The 21,127-nt window shown below is 30.7% G+C and overlaps 2 protein-coding genes across 2 annotated transcripts; both read left to right on the top strand.

Annotated features, from left to right (window-relative positions):
• The first annotated feature begins 9,250 nt into the window (after positions 1–9,250).
• LOC112751745 (ethylene-responsive transcription factor 9) lies at positions 9,251–10,063 on the top strand. The gene has a single exon (XM_025800973.2). The coding sequence runs from the start codon at positions 9,339–9,341 to the stop codon at positions 9,990–9,992; it is 654 nt and encodes a 217-aa protein (XP_025656758.1). The 5' UTR covers positions 9,251–9,338; the 3' UTR covers positions 9,993–10,063.
• An 8,912-nt stretch (positions 10,064–18,975) lies between these two features.
• Positions 18,976–20,914, top strand: LOC112751742 (1-aminocyclopropane-1-carboxylate oxidase homolog 1). The gene is made up of 3 exons (XM_025800970.3): positions 18,976–19,622; positions 20,053–20,374; positions 20,447–20,914. Exons 1-3 carry the CDS (start codon positions 19,093–19,095, stop codon positions 20,708–20,710), a joined length of 1,116 nt encoding a protein of 371 aa, XP_025656755.1. The 5' UTR covers positions 18,976–19,092; the 3' UTR covers positions 20,711–20,914.
• Positions 20,915–21,127: the final 213 nt, after the last annotated feature.

Raw genomic sequence — 21,127 nt, 5'->3', positions numbered from 1 at the left:
AATTATTCAGCAAGACAACCACAAATTTAAGGTTCAATCACTAACAAATTCAATTCAATAATGACTTTCAGCAACAAAAAGATTTAGTTAAGTAATTATTTGAATAAAACAGCAACAAATTCAAGGTTTAGTGACTATAATCAATAACAAATTCAACCAATTCAGGCATCGAAACAGGCCCCTTATATTGTATTTGTTGACTGCACTCCTATGTTTTGTTGCCTTTGTACTGCCCCTTAGTGTATTCAGGATAACAAAAGCAGAACATATTATTTAAGATAAAGGCAATTGATTTCTTAAAAATGTTGACATAATGTTAAAATTAATTGTGTACCAAAATAATAAACCATTAAAAATGAGAATCCATTAGAGCTTAATGGACAGAGCTCTAATGTCATATTGTCAACAACCAAAGATCATGCATGGATAAAATTCCAAAAACCAATTATCCTGCCTCGTCTATCTTTAGATAGACTCCAAATAGTATGTTAGCTAATCACCAACACAATACATAGTATGCTCACACAATGCTGATTCTATCATTGTAATCCTTTATATAAGAATATAAAGGAGTAACAAATTAAATATTAAATTTTATACTTGCAGCAACAACTTTTATAAGTACTGTTTAGCATTTCCAAGATATATCCATCTAAATAAACCATTAATCCAACTTCTAGACTGAAGTATACATATGGTCACAACTAATTAGGTTCAATCCAAACACAATGTAAATAGAAAATTCCAGCTCAATAACAAATTATTCAAGGTTGAGGGATGATAATCAATAACAAATTCATGTCAATGATAATTTTGAGCAACAAAAAATCTAGTTCAGTGATATTCTCGGCAACAAAATCAAAGTGCAGTGATGAATTACAGCAACAAAACTGAAAAAAAAAAAAGAACGGGAATTTGTTGAAACTCACCAAACCAGAGACCAGCATCTAGTTGCATGAAGGAAGCTGACGGCCGAGAAGAAGCTGACCGCGAAGAGAAAGTTGATGGCGAGAGTTAAAGCAAGAAGACGACAACGACGATCAGCTCCGAGACCTGCTGTTTCTGCCGCCGCCGGCGACCAGCGCAACAAAGGCAACAAAGGCGCGGGATTAAGTATCCGCCAATTGCTGAATTAGATTTACACCATAGTAAATCGAAACAACCTCTATAGATTTAGAGCTATTCGTGCTTCAATATAAATCTACACAACCTAATTCGATTTACATAAGTAGCACCAGCTCTTTTGGGATTACTAATAACATACAATTCATATCATAAACTAATTAAAATCTCAATGTAACTAACTACTAGCATGTTGTTGGAACCATATATCTGCAGATTGAAGGGAGTTGGAGAGGATGAAGAGGCCTTGGAGCCAATACACAAGAGAGTGTATCCCTCCAATTAACCACAGGACTTGTGTACAAATCCATGTTGGTGTTGTAGTACACTATCCTCGAAATATCACGTGAATAGAATTCTCTCTTCACCTCAGGATCCTGCTCATAAAATCTGCGCACCCCATCAAGCGTTTCATCCAAAAGACCAAAACACGTGGTCAGTTTCTTTTTCCTCTACCTACCTTATCTCTCTAATGCGGTTCTCTGTTTCTCTAAGTTTTCTTTTCATTTACCACTAATGAGAATTTACCAACTGTTTTTTTTTTTTTACCCCGGAAATTAGTACTACTAGTGTTAAACTCGTGCGATGCACAAACTTATATTTAAATTTGACATGTTAAATTAAAAATAATATTTTATAATTATAAATTTTTTGAGTTTAGTATAATATGATCATTGTCATTATATAATAAACGTACTGATTATACTGTTTTATCTTTATTCAAAGTAAGAAGCAAATAGAAGAGTTTAAAGTCTATAATATTCTTGAATCATAAGGAAAGAGATATGAAAAGAATAAGAACATATATAACTGTAATAATAACATGTCAATTTTACACTAAATTTTATATCAAAAGGTTAATAAAAATTTATTGACAATCTAGTATCTTACTAACTTCATTAGAAAAGCAATTGGCATATGATGTTGTGCTCCTTGTTCCACATTTTATCTCAAATCTGAAAATAGAGTTATAGATAAATTAGTTATATTTACAGTAAATATTTATACAAAAGTGTAAATCATAACATGCTATTAAAATGAAAATAATATTATTCTTACCTAAATATTATTAAAAACTTCTTTGAACACGACATTTGTTGTTGATGACTTTGAATTGTCGTCTTCGTCTAGAATTAAAACCTTGAGGCCACTACGACTCTTAACTCTTGACAAAGCAACATAAAATTGTTCATGGGTGAACACTAAATCCTACATGTAATAATGATTGACCCTGACTCTTGTTAATGGTCATTGCAAAGCATATTGTTAATGGAAATTGTCTCCGTTGGAACTTAAATGGCAACCCTAAATCTGAAGGGATCAAGTTCATTTTTGGAATTTACATTTTATCTCCAATATTTCTATCGGTTACTACCGTCACTCCAATTACATTGCTGCCAAGTTCGTTAACTATTAATCTTGTCCCGTTGCATAAACCTGAAGTCTGGTCTATTTTCGCAGTAGCATTACAGCGATTCCTGACTTCAAAGTCAACTTGTGATTGGATAGTCCCGAATATTTGATGTCATTTAGAAACTCTAGTGTGAACCACTTTTGTTGTTCATCTTCATTCTTATCAGCTTGACATGTTGTGTCAGAACTCAAATACTCCTTTTCCATCCCTGGAAAGATTGTCAAGACAAAATCGTTTACCTTCTCGACACTTTCAAGCATGGGTGTAAGAATTACCCTACTCTAAAAATACCTATAATCTGACATGTTTTGCAACAAATTTGGATATGCAAAGTCTACCAAATGAGAGAGAGGATCATCAGTAGTTATAATCAATAGATCATCTGGAATTTCAATTTCTGATTCAACACCAACAATATTAGTTACGTAAACTTCAATGGCTGCTTTAATTTCCTTTTCATTCTCATTTATTTAGTTACGTAAATATATTTTACGAAAAATAATATATATTTTTTTACAAAAGTTTCTTTTTTCAAATAAATATAAGTTTAATCTCACGATCAATAAATTCAACTTATAGTTAATTTTTTTTTATTTCCTTAAATATAGAGATTGAAAATGAATAGCTGATAAGTAAAAAGAGAGAAAAAGATGAAAATATCTCTATTGTGCAGAGATAATCTAAAAAATAACAATGTAAACAAAGTAAACAGAAAAAATTTATAAATGTGACAAATAAAAAAATTTAAATTTAAAAATCAAAACGGTTAAGAAGTCACTTAATTAGGAATTAGTATTATAATTTTAAATTTTAAAATTTTAAATAGAGTTTCCTAATTAGCTAGTACAAATTTTAAATTTTTAAATAAAATTTTTTAAATAAACGTTCGTTGTTCATTAGGAATATAGAAATTTGTTAATTTAAAAATAATTTTTATTAGTTTCGTCGTAAATAGTATCAATCCTATTATTTATCAATAAAAATAAATAAAATTAAATACAATCTAAAAATTAATAACCTTATAAATTATGTAAATTTAGACAAAATATTTAAATTTTTTTAAAATACTAAATTAATTCAATTTGGTCGGAACAACATTAAAAACAGAATTAAGTATAAAAGAATGTTAAATTAATTTTTTTTAAATAGTATAAATAACCTTACATCTTAATAAGACTGGTAATTCTATTTACTTTATTATAATCCTTTGTAATTAGCATAGTAGCTTATAAATTATATAAATTTTTAAAAAGTATTCTCAAATCTAATTGCTTACTTAAAAATTCAAAAAAAAATATTTGAATTTAAATTTAAAATTATAAACTTAATACTTTAATTAAAATTATAATTAAATTTTTTTAAAATAAGAACACATTAAAAATTATTAACTAACTTAATTGTATCAACAATAATTCAAAGAAAAAAATTATAGTTTTATGACATTAAATATTAAATTAGAAATTATCAGAATATCAACGGTGTGAATCAAATTAAAAATAAACCACAAGTAATAACCAAATAACTTCAATTTATATTTAAAAAAATTCTAAATTCCAAACATAAAAATCAAAAAGAACCAAAAGAAAAAGAGTAAAGTATCGTTTTTGTCCCCAATGTTTGGGGTAAATCCTATTTGTGTCCCTAACGTTTAAATCGTTCTATTTGTATCCCTAACGTTTGTAAAAGTGATTCAATGTTATCCTGCCGTCAATTACACACCATGAACGCTTTAGTTTGAGTTTTAAAAATCTCTTCTTGAAGTTAGAATACAAATGTCTGGCATAGAATCGATGATCCACTCCGAAAAATAACTCATCAAAAGTTGAAACTAATTCCTACAACATTTACATAATTCACTTTTCTATGGACATAATTGAATCTAAACACAAATAGTGGGTATAATATTAAAATTGAACACATCCAAGTGAGGCCTAATTGAGAATGAATACATCCAAGTGAGAATAATTGAAAAATATAATCTGATTTGTTAGTATAATTGATAGTAGGATAATATTGAATCACTTTTATAAATGTTAGGGATACAAATAGGACGATTTAAACGTTAGGGACACAAATAGGACTTACCCCAAACGTTGGAGACAAAAACGATACTTTAACAACTCAAGAAAAGACAATGTTTTTACCAAAACAAACATATGCTTAGCATTATTCTATTAGATAGACTTTAAAAGGAATTCCAAAACATGTGCATCCAACTTAGGAACATTTTGAACAAGTCAGGGCCTGATATGTCGTATGTATATATATGTATATAGTTATTATCTAGCTATTTCTAGGGGTATTCTAACTGGATCTATACTCTAATAAAGGCTGGATGATTGTATGTCGTTAACTGCTTGAAATATATATAAAGATGGTTGTTTATAATTATTTTATCTATTAGTATTCGTACCTTTATGTGTGTATGTGCTGCTTGTTATACCAAACGTTTTCAAAAAAAATTACCCGTAAAAATGATAACGCTCTAACAAGACACATGCTCATATAATAAATAATAGATAATAATTAAGAAGATAAGTTGATAGCACTCAATTTTCGATATAATCTACACATACTGAAAATTGGGTCGTTACATGCCCCGACACTCAAGTCATTAATAATTCAAAGAAGAGAGTGAGAGTGACTTAAGTGAGTATTAGGCTTTTAGCCTCCTTTTACTTGACCTAATGTTGCCTAATATAGATTGAAAAGAGACTAAGCACTTTGAATATACTCGGTTAGCGAATCATAAGCTATGATTATGGTGAGAATTGCAATATGGTTACCGTGATATTCTCAATATCTATTTTAACTATTTTATTGAGTTGTTGGTGATGATGTATCATCATGTTTTTGAGTTATGGATCGAGTTATAATTTTTTTGGGTCGAGGTATAGGTTTTATTAGCCAAATTATAGGTAATGGATTAAAATTTGTCTTTTAAGTAATAGGTGACAGTTACCGAATAATACGGAATTAACCAGATTGTAATAGCCGAATTATAGATATAACGATCGAGTTATATGTTAGTAATTTATGGGTCATAAAAATTCTAACGTTCTTTTGATCTAATCTTCAAATTAAAGCTTGTAATTGTCGAGTTATAATGTCCTAATCAAAACCCATTGCAAGAAATTAATGAGGTAGTAAGTAATTGTGTACCAAAAATATAAATTTTTTGTACATAAATAATTTTAAAAAGACCCGAAAATATGGTAAAAAAAGAGTTAAGTTCCTCTTAAAGGTGTTGGGTAAAATTATAGAACCCAAAAGAATATTTTGAGGAGTTGAATTTTTTTTAGTGATAACTAAATTGGTAGGAGTGGATTAGTTGGATTTGGAGTGTAGAGAGTGTCATCTAGTTAAAAGAAAACCAAACTAGATATCCCTTCACTAATGTCACGTGTCCTAAACACCCCTTTTATCCATATACCTCCTTGTCATTGACACCGAGCAAAACTTTAGTTTAAGTTGTAGGAATCAACTTCCTCTATTTCTAGTTAAAAAGATTTAAAGTAATGAAAACACCTAAAAATATTTTTTGTTAACTACCTTATTTAGTAACAAGTCTTGGGATAAAAGGAGTAAATAAAATATCAAGTTGTAACCGTTAGATAATAGACTCCTTCTCAAAATGGTCTTACACTATAAAAGAACCTCAAGCCACCTCTTTAGAAGATCCCTTTTTACTGAAACTTAAAAACTCATGTCCATCTTTTTTTTTCCTCAATTTTTTCTCATTATTCTTCATTTTATTCATCAATTTCACAAGTAAAATTGGCATTCGAGTGTTCTACGATAACAAGATTAATTAATGCCTATTCGCTCTAACAAAGTTTATTCATTTTTATCATTAGTTTTTGTATTACTTATTTGTTATTAATAAAAATATTTTTTTTACAAATATACTTATTCTAAATCTCTCATCTTAATCAATTTTTATTTAATCTATTTTTCATAAAACTCACCCGAATCAATCAATTTATTTGAAAGCCGTGGATCAACAAACCAATAATGTGCCTTCCAGAGATAGAAAACACCTGCTTCAACAATGTAGGATATGGCCTGGATCCCTGACAAAAACAAAAAAAAAACAAAAAACAAAAAACATGTAGGATATAAGATCGTAATTTTAGATATTATTAGTTTATTACTCAAGGAATAATCCCCATTTTTAAACCCGTAATCTATGTTGCCTTGTTGAGCATCAAGTCACCAACACCAATAAAATAATGACGCTTTCCGATCCGCTCCTCCAACCACCCCTCGGTCTCTCTTTCTATTTAAGAATTCATCAGATAGTAATAAGTTGTCAAGTGCATTACATAATATATATCTTCACATATTTATTGTCCCTTGAACAAAACTATATAATATGTATTATTATTACGAAACACCATGCTAACTAAATTAGCACTATTATATACCACCGGATAAATGAAGCCTAACCCATTGAAAACTTACCGCAAATGAGTAAGACAAATAGTTCCATAAAACTTGTTAAGGGAGAAGAAGTCAGAAACTTGGGTAATAAGTTACCTGGAGTTAGTTAGAATTCTGTTATGAGAAGAATTCTATTAGAGGCTGTTACAGCTAGTTAGAGGTTGTTAGCGTGGGAGCTTCTGTTATGCTATGAATAAAAGTTGGGTGCTTTTGTGTTAACACACTAATAACACTTTTCTCATTCAATTCAATTCTCAATCATTCTCGATCATTACTTTCTCTCTTCTCTTTGCATTGTTGTTCTTTTTCAATTGGTGCAAGATCACTCATAAAAATAGTTTCAAATAAAACAGTCTCTCATGTATGCTAGGGTCAAAATGATCCAAGATGAGGCGTGAAGTTCACGCACTATATTAGAAGGTGAAATAAGGAGGACTTGTGAAGCGCACAAACAATGTCCAACCGGTTACGAGGAAAGGAGAAGGGAGACGGTGATGCGCTTTTGTAGGGCTATCACTGTGAGTGTCACAGTGAGTGAGAGGACCCCAAAATTTAAGTAGAGGCGTCGAGTACAACAGAAGATGTATGACATTGCATGTGCACTTCTTATTTGTGGAGCTCAGCTCACTAACCAGAGAAATTATTGAGTATTTTTAACTATTCATATTAAAATAGTAATTTTTTATTTAATAATAAAATATATCTTAAAAATAATATTTATATAAAATATAATACATTTACATAATATTACATGAATATACAATGATGTTTAGATAAAATACTTGAGTACGATTTTTTTAGTCAAAAATTTAAAGTGATACTTATATGATTTAGAGTTTTAAGATTTTAGAATTTAGATGTTTAAAAATATTCAAAAATTAAATTTAAAATAATATTTTTTTAAAATTACAATTTTTTTTATCATATTTTAAAATAATAAAATAAAAAAAATATATTTAATAAAAATTTAAATCATGAGAGAATGACAAGTGTTTGGATCCGTCGTGACAGTATTACTCATCCAACCAACATTCAGCTTACTACACTATTCCGCATGCATATGTGTCACGTGCCGTTTCCCTCAAGTCTAAATATGAATTTGGTCAGATGCATCCCAAACAATATAATGTATAATGTACCATTATCTAAATTATGGTAGACAACTTACATTATTCAAAATTATATTATATAAAATTAAAATATAAATAAATTGATAATGAGATGTAAATAAGAATACTAATTATTTATAATACTATACTCCTTTTAAATAAAAAAATATTATGTTAGATAACTAATGATTTTCTTGAATAACATAAATAATAAATTTTAAAATGATCCGATTCAAATAAAATACACTACATTCCAAAATATTCATCTAAATCTAAATATTAGAATAATCATTCGCACACCTAATAAATTGACCATCCAATATATTCATTATTCATATTGTTTATATTTTTATTATCTACCTATACTTTTTTATAAAAAAATATGGCCAACAGTTTTAATAAAAAAATAAAAAAATTAAATATTATACTTAACGCGATGAGATAAGAGGGGCTAAAAAATTTAGATATGAAAATAAAATGAGTGTTATACCTTAACATTGTAATGTTTGGTATTTTTTAAAACTGTGGGAGGTACACAAATCAGACCCTCCCATTTGTGTTTAAAAAATTTTTAAAATTTGGGATACCCTCTGATTTGTGTTTAAAAATTTTAAAAATGGAGGTACACAAATTAAATATTTCAATTTGTGTTAAAAGAATTTTAAAAATTTGGAGTACACAAATCGGACTCCTCCTAATTTTTTTAATTTTTTAAACATAAATAAGACGGTCCGAGTACAAAAATTGAACATTTCGATTTTTGTATCTCTTAAAAATCAAACGATCCAATTTGTATTCTATAAAATAAATTATTCCAATTTTTAAAAAATATCATAATAAATTACAATTCAAAAAAACACTATTATTAACTCAAAATTAAAAATAAAAATGTGAATAGGAGGTGTGAATTGAAATAACGACCCCTCGTAGGGTTAGAAGCCGGCACAGCATGGAAAAGAAAGTGTGACCGCTTGTCTCGGATTTGCCGCATGACACATAACCTCCCTTTTAAAACACCGTTATCCTTTTTAGGCGGCGCCTCTTCGCAGTTCCCTACAGTCAAACACTCCCTTCCCTTTCCTTCCCTTATCTCTAATTTTAATAAATAATTATTTATTTGCATTTTCCTCCTTCGCCAACTGTGTATATAAACCCAACGCAGCTCCAAAACGAACTAGGCACGTAACTGAATATAATACACATATACAATACACATATCATTGAGCGTTGTGGAGTGTTTGGATTTAGAAATGCGAAACCCATTATCTTCGATGACTATCAAGGAAAAGCATCCTGCTAGCAAGAAGGAGCCAAAAAATAATATTGCCAAGGAGGTTCATTACAGGGGTATAAGGAAGAGGCCATGGGGCCGTTACACCGCCGAGATTCGTGATCCCAGAAAGAAGAGCCGCGTCTGGCTCGGAACATTCGACAGCGCTGAGGAAGCCGCCATGGCATACGACGACGCCGCCAAGAAGTTCTACGGTGCCAAGGCGAAGACCAATTTCCCTTGCGTTTCCCACCGTGAAAACGAAGACATCTTCGCCGTCGCCGGCAGAAAATGCGGCATCGTTGAGTCTTATCCGATTGATTCTGCGCCTGAGCGTGACGTGACACGGCAGACAGAAGTAGATCAGTTTTTTCCGTTTGTTCCATACTGTGGTGGTGAGGGCGTGGTTGCACCGGTGCGTCCGGTTTTTTTGCCTGAACCAGTTGGTAGGGTTGAGTTCATTGGCGAGCGGAGTTGTTGTCCTTTCCGGTTTGAGCCAGTAAGGATGGGTGGGTTTAATGCACGGTCTGAGAGTGGGGCACAGAGTAACTCGGATTCAACATCAGCTGTCGATTGCAAACCAAATGGAGTTCTTAATCTTGATCTGAACCTCGCTCTACCCATTGGCCATTGATGCTTGACCTTCACCTTCATTTTACATCGTTTTTTACCCTACTAATAATACAAGCTTCTTTTTCTTTTTTATTTTCCAATTTCACTTTCCCTTTTAACATCATGTTGAGGATATAAGGTGCTGATGTAGATATTTTCTTTCTTCTTTTATAGTCTTATTATTGTTGTTATAGTTATATATTAATTAATAGAAAAAATATAGGTAACAAACTTAAGAAATGTTTCATTAGTTATCTGGGTCGAATATCTCTTATATATTATTTTTTCTAATTATTTTTTTAATATCGAATTAATTTGTTAAACCTATAAAGTTAAGAGAGTTACATCTTGTCAAAAATAAGGGTAAGAATGAACTGAGCGAAAGCAACATGTTTAATTATACACGTTAAATTAAGTAGTAATAATAATAAGAAAAAGAAAGAAAAAAAAAAAAAAAACGAGGTAGGATGAGTCAACACTCAACCGCAAAGTTGTATATGTAAATGTCCAATTATATAGATCCTAACTATTAAGTTATGTTTGGATTTGCGATGAAAAAGAGAGAACTTCGTTTGAATTTTTTGAACGTTTTATTTTTGTATTTGGCAACGGTTTTATCCTGTAAATGCAGAAGTAATTTTTGTCTTTAATTCACATTTATTAAAAGTTAAAAATATTAGTTTTTTCGTTCACTTTTTTATGTTAGATTGAACTTTATGTTCTATGTACCAATTATATCCTTCATTATTTATATGTTTATTGTTTATTTTTATAATACTTTTTTTTAATACTCTCTTATGCATATTATTATTTTTTATAAAACTTTTGTTTTTTTATATGAGTTCTTTTATTGTTATTGTTATATTTTTTTACTTTGTATTTGATTTTATTAATCCTATTAGAGTATCAAAAAATATTGGGAGTACTAAAAAAATATTAAAATTTATTTAAATATTTAAAATAAAATTATAAGATAATATAAAATAATTATTTAAATTCATATTCTTTTTTGTAATTTTTCATCTAAAAATAATTTTGAATAATGTAATCCAAATAATATTTAGTTTATTATAATCCATTTTGAATAAAAATTACCAAATATAAACTACGTTAATACTAACTCACTTTTGATCAAAATTAATTTTACAAAATCAATTTTATACAACATCCGTTTACAAAAGATAATCCAAATAAACACACACTTAGCCAATACTTATTTGTTAATTAAAAAGGAGCAACAGTCCCAATAATAATGTATAGGAAGGCTTTAGTATTACATTACATGCAATCAATCAATTAATTATTAGCCTTTGGTTTTAATAAAGAATAAATCGAACCAACACACACAAAATAAAATATATAAACACACACATACACACAGAAATAATCCTCGTATAAGTATTCTATGCCACTTTTAAATTTTACAGTGTATACTTTCTACATGCCAGAAATAATATATATTTGTTAATGATTTTATCTAACTTATATTCTAAAGATTATGTTAAGATAATAAATTAATTATTTTTAAATATAAAAATTTAAATTTTTAATATATTTTTTTATTTATTAAATAAAAATATTTAAAATATTTTATTAATAATAATTTTATTATGTATTCTTATGATATATGTTAGTTAAACTTTTGTTAAACTATATATATATATTTGTTAATGGTAATGTTAGAAAAAAATAGTTAAAATTTAATTTATTTAATAATCATTAATTATTGTAATAATTAATAAATATTAAATAAAATACATTTAAATTTTTTAATATTTTTGATACGTTAAATATTCAAATTTTATGAAATTTAGTACACTTAAATGATAATATAACTTAATTCAACAATTGATCTATGCCATGACGATAATTCAACCGTTGTATCGGATGCAATCGTACATAAAAGAAATTATTTAATGATATAAGTTAAATAGAAATGGACTCCTCTATGTATGTAATCATTGCAAATTTGCAACAGTCTAGAACCTCACATAAGAAAAAAAATATTAAATTCTAGATGTTGCTATCTCACCCAAACTCTAAAATAAGGGATTCTATACTTTACAGATAAAATCATTAAAAATTTTGTTAGAGAATCAACAGAGTATTTATATAATGTGTATAATAGATTATTTATTTTATTTAATATGAGTTAAAAAATAATATCTAGAATAAAATACTACTAATTTTTTAAATATAATATATTCATACTATCCAAAATAACCATCAAGATACCAGAAATAATAAACATTTGATATTGTACTGAATCAAATATTCCTAAATCCTCATTGTATACTTCCTTAATCAGTAACGTTAATTAATATAAATATTAAATATATATAAAACATGGTCGGAAATGCAAGGGTCTCGGTATAAATGTCCTCATTAATCAATCCTAAATTCCTAATCCACTAGTTAAGCCACAAAAAAAAGGTACTAGATTGAATAGTTGATATAGACTTGTATAAATAAATTGGGCTGTTATAATAATAATAATAATAATAATAATAATAAATTTATTTTATTTAATATTTATTAATTATATTATTATTTTTTTATTAAACATTTTCAATAATAATAATGGTTAGTTTAGATTTTGGGGGAGTTTAATTTACAACGACGACAAAATTAAAGGAGGAAGAAGAGCGAATGTGACCCACAGAAAGAGAAGTGGGTCAAGGGTGCGGGATGAGGAGGGAATTGTATTTGGGTATGGTAGGGTACAGTGTGGAGCGGTGGAAACCCAAAGTGGAGGGCAGTATATCAATTTTGTCGTCCAAATAAATAAGTGTTGTAATAATACGTGAGTGTGTGTTAGTTTTGGAAATTGGAAGAGGGAAAGAAACAAAGAGTGAAACCTGAGATTGAGTGAAGAAGAGGAGAACCTTGTACATGTGGAGTGGTGCCGTCACTTGCCGCTTTTTCTGGTGCGCCCTTTACCGCTGTGTGCGCGTGAACGCAGAATCTATGGACACTCCATTCCGCACCACACACAGTTGTTTGTCGCTTTCGCCTTCTGCATCTCCAACAATTTCTTTTGCCAAATTAGCTAAATTATATTCATCACGTTAAAACCAACATAAATTTCAGCTATATTTGGGGGACCATTCTTAATTACTTAACGAGTACAAAATAAAATCTATCATGACTTATCTAAATAGATTCGTCAAATAATATCTCAGTTATTTGAGAAATTTATCTTATTAAAATTATTAAATTCTAAAATCATATGATTAGAATTTAATTAAACATTTTTTTAATTTATGTAAATCAAACTAACCAAATTTAATTTACACATCTTTACATAAATCGAATTAGAAAACTCAATTTATGCACACAAAAAAAAATCCAATCGAATTAACGCAATTTAATTTAGTAGTATAAGAGAAAGTGTCTTAATTTTGTACCACTCGAAATAAATTGAATTAGATAAATTTAATTTACTTAAAATAAATCATTCACAACATACTCACATAATTTTAAAATATACAATACAAAAGAGATATATTGTCAATAGAAGAGAAATATATTGTACTATTTTTATAATTTTAAAAAATACCATAAAATCTAACGATTGACAGATTGAATATTACACCAAAATTATATCCATATATAAAAAAATAAATACTTTTTTGAGCCTAAAAAATATATTAAAAAGACATAAAGTTGTTGAAAAAGGCCTGAAATGGGAAGTAGGATTTGACAATAATGTCAAAATCTTCTCGAGACTTTGACCCTTGGCTCCTTCACCCCTCATCCATTCTTACTGTCATGTAACACTGCAACTGTTGATTTGGCAATTCTCCTGCCATGGGTCAATGGCCGAAACAAAACATGGAATAATCAGCTTATCAATTTTTTTATTATTTTATATGTGCCACTAGTAAATTTTTTTATTATATTTACTCATTATTTTATGTATTATATAAAAATATGAATTAGATCATAATTTACATATAATTTAATTAAATTAAATTTAAATAATATAAAATATTATTATTATAAGATCCAAAAATTTCATAAAAATTTATTAAGAATTAATTTTTATTTAATTATTCATTAAGTATTTTAATTTTAAAAATTATTTTATTAAAGATAATTAAAATAAATTTTAATCAATTGAGTTTAAAGCAATTTAAGATTTTATTTAATTTTATAATTATTAAATTATTTTCTATATTTAAATTATAAAACTTAACAAATGTAAATAAGAGAGATTTCAAAATTTAATACTAATATTTTTATAAAAAAATTAATTATATTATCTTATAATTTTAATTAAAGTATTTAATTTTAGAGTAAAACCCCTCCCCGGTCCTTAACCATTTACGAAATTGACCTGGCGTCCCCTCACCATTGGAAATTAACAACGCGGTCCTCAACCATTCTCTCCGTGTGACCAAAAGGACTCTCTTACCGGTACTTCCGGTTAAGAAGGTCCTTTCGGCCACACGGAAAGAATGGATAAGGACCGTGTTGTTATTTTCTAATGGTGAGGGGACCGGGAAGGGTTTTTACTTAAAATTAGAAAATAAATAAAAAAAAGAGCATTGTTTTAAGTTTTGCATCTAATGCATTCTCCCATATTTTACATGTGGACGTAGAGCAAACAACGTTAAATTTAATAGATAGTACGAAATCATTAACAACGAAACTTAACACAAAAGTGATAATTATTTGGGTTGATTAAGCATTATTATGTCTTGGATTTAGGGTTTTAAGAACGACATGTATGTTCTATATTGTTGAACCTAAAAAAAAAGTTAGTTCAAGAGTATTATTTCATACACCTTTTTCTAAAAAAATTAAACTGCTTTTTTTATTAGTGGAATTAAATTCATCAACTATAATTTTAATAGTAGGGTTACACGTAGAGAATAAATATTCTTTTTAGATTTTTAGAAGTGATATTTGTTTTATCCAAATGTTCGTGATATCACGAATTAATTTTAATTTAATTTTACGTATTTTAATTTTGTTTATTTAGTTACTAATTTAAATTTTATGTCAGAGGATTTAGAGTTTTCTTTATTTAACCTAAAGTTGAGTGAGTTTTTTCGATTTAATTTTCAAACCAGTGAACAAATTATATTGAGGTATTTCTTTCTTGTTGCATCAAGAAATTGAATACAAAGAGAATCAATTAATTTTTTATTCAATTTCTTGATGCAACAAGAAAGAAATACCTCAATCTAATTTGTTCACTGGTTTAGAAATTAAATCGAAGAAACTCACTCAACTTTAGGTTAAATAAAGAAAACTCTAAATCCTCTGACATAAAATTCTAATTAATAACTAAATAAACAAAATTAAAATAAGTAAAATTAAATTAAAATTAATTCGTCATATCACGAACATTTGAATGAAACAAATATCACTTCTATAAATCTAAAAAGAATATTTAGTCTCTACGTGTAATCCAACTATTAAAATATTTAGTCCCTAACCATCTAGAAAAGGACCTGGTGTCCTCTGACTATTAGAAAATAATAACACGGTCCTTATCCATTCTCTCGTGTGACCGGAAGGACCCTCTTGCCGGTTTTCAGGTAAAAAATAACCGGAAGTACCGGTAAGAGGGTCCTTTTGGTCACACGGAGAGAATGGTTAAGGACCGCGTTGTTAATTTCCAATGGTAAGGGGGCGCCAGGTCAATTTCGTAAATAGTTAGGGACCGGGGAGGGGTTTTACTCTTAATTTTAAATCAATTAATATTTTGACACAATAAATAAAATTTTAAAATAATTTTAAAAATTTAATTAAATTTCACATTAACCCAAAATCCCAAATTTCATACCTAAAACTCTAATTTTCAAATTAAAACCCTAAATCCTGCCAAAACAACCCTAACCCTAATATTCACTAGCCATCGCCACACCCGCTCCCCAGATACACACCACAACACTCACTCACCTCTCACTATCATCCGCACACACCCTCATCTCCCTTACCCTCTCCAACGGCACCCACACACCACCGCTCACACACAGATTTGAAGAAAAGGGAAATGGAGATCGGGGAGTGAGAGAAACAGGGAGAAGAAAGAGCAGAGAAAGGAGAGGGGAAGAGCACGCCGGAAGAGTCACTATCGTTCACCGCCGTGTTGCCGCCGCAGAGCCCATCGTCGTCATCGTTTTCCGTGCCATCGTCGCACACCAAAAGAGGAGAGAGAGATCGGGCAGATGAGAGGGAAGGTCGCGTCGAGCTGGAGGAGCTGCCCAGTTTCCGTCGTCGCCATCAATGGAGGTTCGCCGGGAAGAGGAGCTCGACGCGAGGGAGGAAAGAGGCGACTGTGACGCCGCTGTTCTGTCAAGACTCGAGAGAAGGACGCGTGCGAGAGGGAGGTCGAATCTGTCGCATGCGGAGGAGAGGAAAGGCATCGCGGTTGGAGTTGGAACCTTCTGCCGCCGTTGGGTCACCCACTGCCATCGCTGTTCTGAAGCCGTCAATACCTTAATACCTTCCATAAAAGCTACGAGAGAAAGTAATGAAAAGTGCAATGAAAAGTGTGATCATGATTATTCTTTTTTTTATCTTTTTTATGATTATGTTTATTATTGCATTCAAAGATCCTTCTTTTTTCCAAAGTTTCTTTTGTATGATGTATGATATTGGTTAAGATCTTTATTTTATTCAGATTTATTCTGTTTGACTTATCTATGGTAATGTTACTATTCTTCTCTTATTTATTATTTATTTCGTCTTGCTTTATGACCTATGAGAACATCATACCAATGTTTATGAATTACCTTTATATGTTTTAACGCTATAGGCATTTTGTATGCATTACACATGTCATAACATAAGTAAATGAGAAGCATTTAAAAGACACACCACTCCGACTAATCAAGACTTTTGAAAATAATAATTGAACAACATTGCATCATCACTATTTTTATTTTAAAACTCAGAGTGGCTGAGGATGGATACGATGACACCATATAGATAAACTATTGAGAAACTTTTGTTTCTCACCCCTCTCTCCGTACCATCTTCAGGAACGATGCAGTACGAAGTAATACAGTTGAGGTGAAAAGACAAGTGCACTAGTAGGAGCAAGCTATCGATGACGTAAATACAAAACATTAAACGTTTACCTTAAGAAGGAAGAATATGCGATTGTTTTGGCCATAGTTAAACAAATTAAGAGAATTAGGATTTCCTATGTGTCTTGTTTTATCCTTATTGACTGATTGCAATTGTAACTATTATGTTTCCTTTTTTATTTGGTATGAGTAAAGCTTGTCATTGTTGTGCCTTCATGGTTTAGCACACCGATTTTTCATGTTAGTATTTTCAAATCCACTTATATTTTTCAACTAGTAACTATTCTAATAAAAACTAATTATTCAAATATTTTTATCTATAAATTATTTTATATAAATATTTCACATTTATTTTAAAAGAAAAATTTCGCAAGGTCTTTGAATATCAGCTACTAAATATAATCCAAATAAAGCTTAACTCAGTTTAAAAGTATTAGGGTGTTACATTCTGCAAGAATCCTATGCTTACCCGTGAATTATAGAACCATTTCCGACAACATTTTAAGTTGTAACTCATTTGAAGATGTCTGAGACCCTAAACTGCAAAACAAAAACAAAACCAAAAAAATGAATACTTGAAAAAGACAGTAAAAGAAAAGAACTCAAATATTGAAACCTGAAGCCCAATAGTGTTAATCCCACTTTGGAATAAATAACTAAAAGTAGAAACAGTATGTATTTGGAGGAAGAAGAAGAAGTATGCAAGAATCTTTTCATGCTTTCAAGCGCGTGACGTGCAGCAGATTCCAACGCCATTCAACTCTTCCGATAACCACTTCTCCAATCTCTATTTATTGCTGCGGTGGCACATTTTTGAATATCCTTGTTTTTCCCCATCGTGCTTCCTCCATCTCTGGGTCGCCACGACTTCTCCGGACTTCCGAAATCTCCCTTCCTATTTAGTCTGACATTTAAGATAAACTTCAAATCTTCAACTACAATCTCAATCCTACTGGTTATTGGAATATCATCTGCTGTTCTCTTCACCTTGTGCTCATAGTCTTTGTTGCTAAACCTTCTTCTTCATCTGGGTTTACTAAGTTCTTTTTCCTTTGACACATGGCTTTTTTTTGCTGCCATAGACAAAGATATTTGTAACTTCTAGCTCTATTTTGATAAATGGAACTGTCCAGACAATCTTGGTGACTTAAAACACAATTTTCAGTTGGTGACATGAAGAGAAAAATAAGAAAAAAGAGAAGAATCAGAGAATGTGAAGGTTGGTAGGGGTGGTGAGAGAAGGGTATGAATTAAGTTTTTTTTTGTTGTTACTTTTTAATTTTCAGTCATTAAAACTTTTAAAAGTGAAACGGAAGAGAGTAATTTGATTTTCAAAATGAATTTGTGCAGGAAAATTCCGCTTCGATACCGTGGAGGGAATCCTGTTTTTTGCCTGCAACGTGTCGGTCTAGAGAAAATTTAGTTTTGGAGGAAATACTGTAGATTGGACTGCTTAACCTTTAAATAGATATAAATAGATTATTTTTCAGACATTTAGGTAGCGTTTGGTAGAGAGACAGAGACAGAAAGACTGAGACTGAGAGACAGAGACTAAGAGACAGGGATTGAAATAAATCTCAGTATTCTGTTTTGTGTAAAATGAGAGACAGGAATTGAAACAAGAATGAAACTCTAATTTAATTTGCACAAAGGGTAAAATTGAAATTAATTAATTGAAATGAAAGTATTTTAGGTATAAAATGTTATTAAAGTTTCAGTTTCCATCTCTAAAAATTTCAGTCCCTGTGTCCCTATTTTTTGAAAGTACTAAAATACTGAAATTTTAGAGACAGAGACAAAAATTTTAGTACCAGTCTCTGAACTAACAAACACGATACTGACTACTGAGTCTCAGTCAATCTCTCAATCTCTATCTCAATACCTCAAAACAAACGCTACCTTAGTAATGGAGGTTGCACATGGCAACAGCTTACATCACGTGAGACTAATAACAACGTTGCAGAGCATTAGCACGTGCGATATGGCAATATGAAAAAAATTTATTAGTTGATGCGAGACTAAGAGAGGTAAAGGTCAATCTTGTAACACTCATCGCTGTCACAACTCACAACCACAATGATTGTCGCCGGGGCCGGAAATCCCGCAATCAACGACCGCTTGAGACAATTGAAGGCTTTTGATGAATCCAGAGCCGGAGTCAAAGGCCTCGTTGACTCCGGCATCACCAAACTCCCACAAATCTTCATTCGCCCCCCGGAAGAGCTTACCGCCGGCGACCCATCTCCGGGAGAACCGACACCTACCCAGTTCAGTATTCCAGTCATCGACCTCAAGGATATCTCCGGAGACCGAGCCGGATTAGTGGTGGGCGTAAGACATGCGGCGGAGACGGTGGGGTTTTTCCAGGTGGTGAATCACGGGATCCCCGTGAAGCTTCTGGAAGAGACGCTGACGGCGGCGCGTGAGTTTCACGAGCTGGCACAGGAGGTGAAAGGAGAGTACTACACAAGGGAGATGATGAAGAAAGTGAAGTATGTTAGCAACTTTGATTTGTATCAATCAAAATATGCTAATTGGAGAGACACACTGTTCTGTGTTATGGGCCCTGAACCCCTTGATCCTCAAGAACTGCCTACCGCATGCAGGTAGGTAATCACTGATTAATCTTGTATCCTATGGATTTAATTAGTAACTAATTCACCAAAAGTTGGTAAACTAACTAGTTTTTTGTTTCCCATGCTATCTCCTCGCCTAAGAGGATAAGTACTAATTCTTTGCGAATTTGAACTCTATTTATAAATTTTTGTTGGACAATAAATTATTGCATATTCAAGACAAGATTTCAAATTCTCAACACTTAGTTTAAGTAAATGAGTAATTTGACTATCTGAACAATCCAAATTAGTTATAAACTAACTTTTAATTAGTTAACCTTAAGAAATTTAGTATTTAAATTTATAATTTAAAATTTATAAATAAAATAATTTAAAAACGTTAGCTGATGTTGGTTAAAAAAATTAGTTAGGTAACATCAATCTTAATTCAGAGTACATAACTACCTAGTTTAATTTGCAGGGAAGTGACAATGGAATATTCAAGGCAAGTGAAGGATTTGGGGAAGGTGTTATTTGAATTGCTATCAGAGGCACTTGGACTTAATCCTGAGCATCTTGCAAGCTTGGATTGTGCAAAAGGGCACTCAATTTTGTACCATTATTATCCACCATGTCCTGAGCCAGAACTCACCATGGTAACTACCAGACACTCTGATCCCGATTTTCTAACTCTTCTGCTTCAAGATCACATTGGTGGCCTCCAAGTTTTTACCCAAAATGGTTGGATTGATGTGCCTCCTCTTCATGGAGCTATAGTAGTCAACATTGGAGATTTGCTACAAGTAAGTCCAATTCTTTTAAATTGAGTTGAAAATGCATGATTAGACTAGTGCTATAATATGATCATACTACAGCTAATGTCCAACGACAAATTCAAGAGTGTGGAGCACCGTGTACTTGCAAATCATGTAGGCCCAAGAGTATCAGTGGCATGCTTTTTCACTCTTCATCTTCACCAAACAAGAAGAATGTATGGCCCCATCAAGGAACTCTTGTCTGAGGATAACCCTCCAGTGTATAGGGATACATCACTCAAAGACTTCATCGCTTACTATGATAGCAAGGGCCTGCGTGACCATGGCATTTCAGCTCTTTCCCATTTTAAGTTAATGGGTTAATTATGGCATGGAATTCGACTTAGATTAATACTTCATACTCATAAATAGCTCCTAACTTGGGACATAAATAAAATTATGTATGTTAAACTTTGACATACAACGGAGAATTTGGGTCATATTTTGTAGTTGAAAGATGAGTTGTCGGGACTAAAATTATGAAATTTTACTACCACTAGAATAATGACTATTCACTATTTTGTGTAATTTCTTCTTTTCTTTTTTTTTTTATGTTTGAGAAAATGATGAATTTAACAAGGATATCAATAATAAACGCTCATTTTAAGAAGGATATGAAGTAACTGAAGAAAAGTACGTATTATATCACTAAGAAATAGAGGGGGCATAATTAGAGTGAAATTAAATAATATCTTCATTACCATTGCGATAAGAAGTCAAAGGGTTTTGACTTTGGAGGAA

Source organism: Arachis hypogaea, chromosome 15 (genome assembly GCF_003086295.3).
Source record: "Arachis hypogaea cultivar Tifrunner chromosome 15, arahy.Tifrunner.gnm2.J5K5, whole genome shotgun sequence".
Classification (NCBI taxonomy): Eukaryota; Viridiplantae; Streptophyta; class Magnoliopsida; order Fabales; family Fabaceae; genus Arachis; species Arachis hypogaea.
Note: the sequence above shows the minus strand (reverse complement) of the source record. Positions and strands in the feature narration are given on the sequence as shown.

Bases quoted from the DNA above. Each gene is read 5' to 3' on its own strand.
- LOC112751745 (XM_025800973.2), top strand. From the start codon at position 9,339: ATGCGAAACCCATTATCTTCGATGACTATCAAGGAAAAGCATCCTGCT.
- LOC112751742 (XM_025800970.3), top strand. From the start codon at position 19,093: ATGATTGTCGCCGGGGCCGGAAATCCCGCAATCAACGACCGCTTGAGA. The intron at 19,623-20,052 runs GTAGGTAATCAC...TTTAATTTGCAG, and splicing joins GAACTGCCTACCGCATGCAG to GGAAGTGACAATGGAATATT. The intron at 20,375-20,446 runs GTAAGTCCAATT...ATCATACTACAG, and splicing joins ACATTGGAGATTTGCTACAA to CTAATGTCCAACGACAAATT.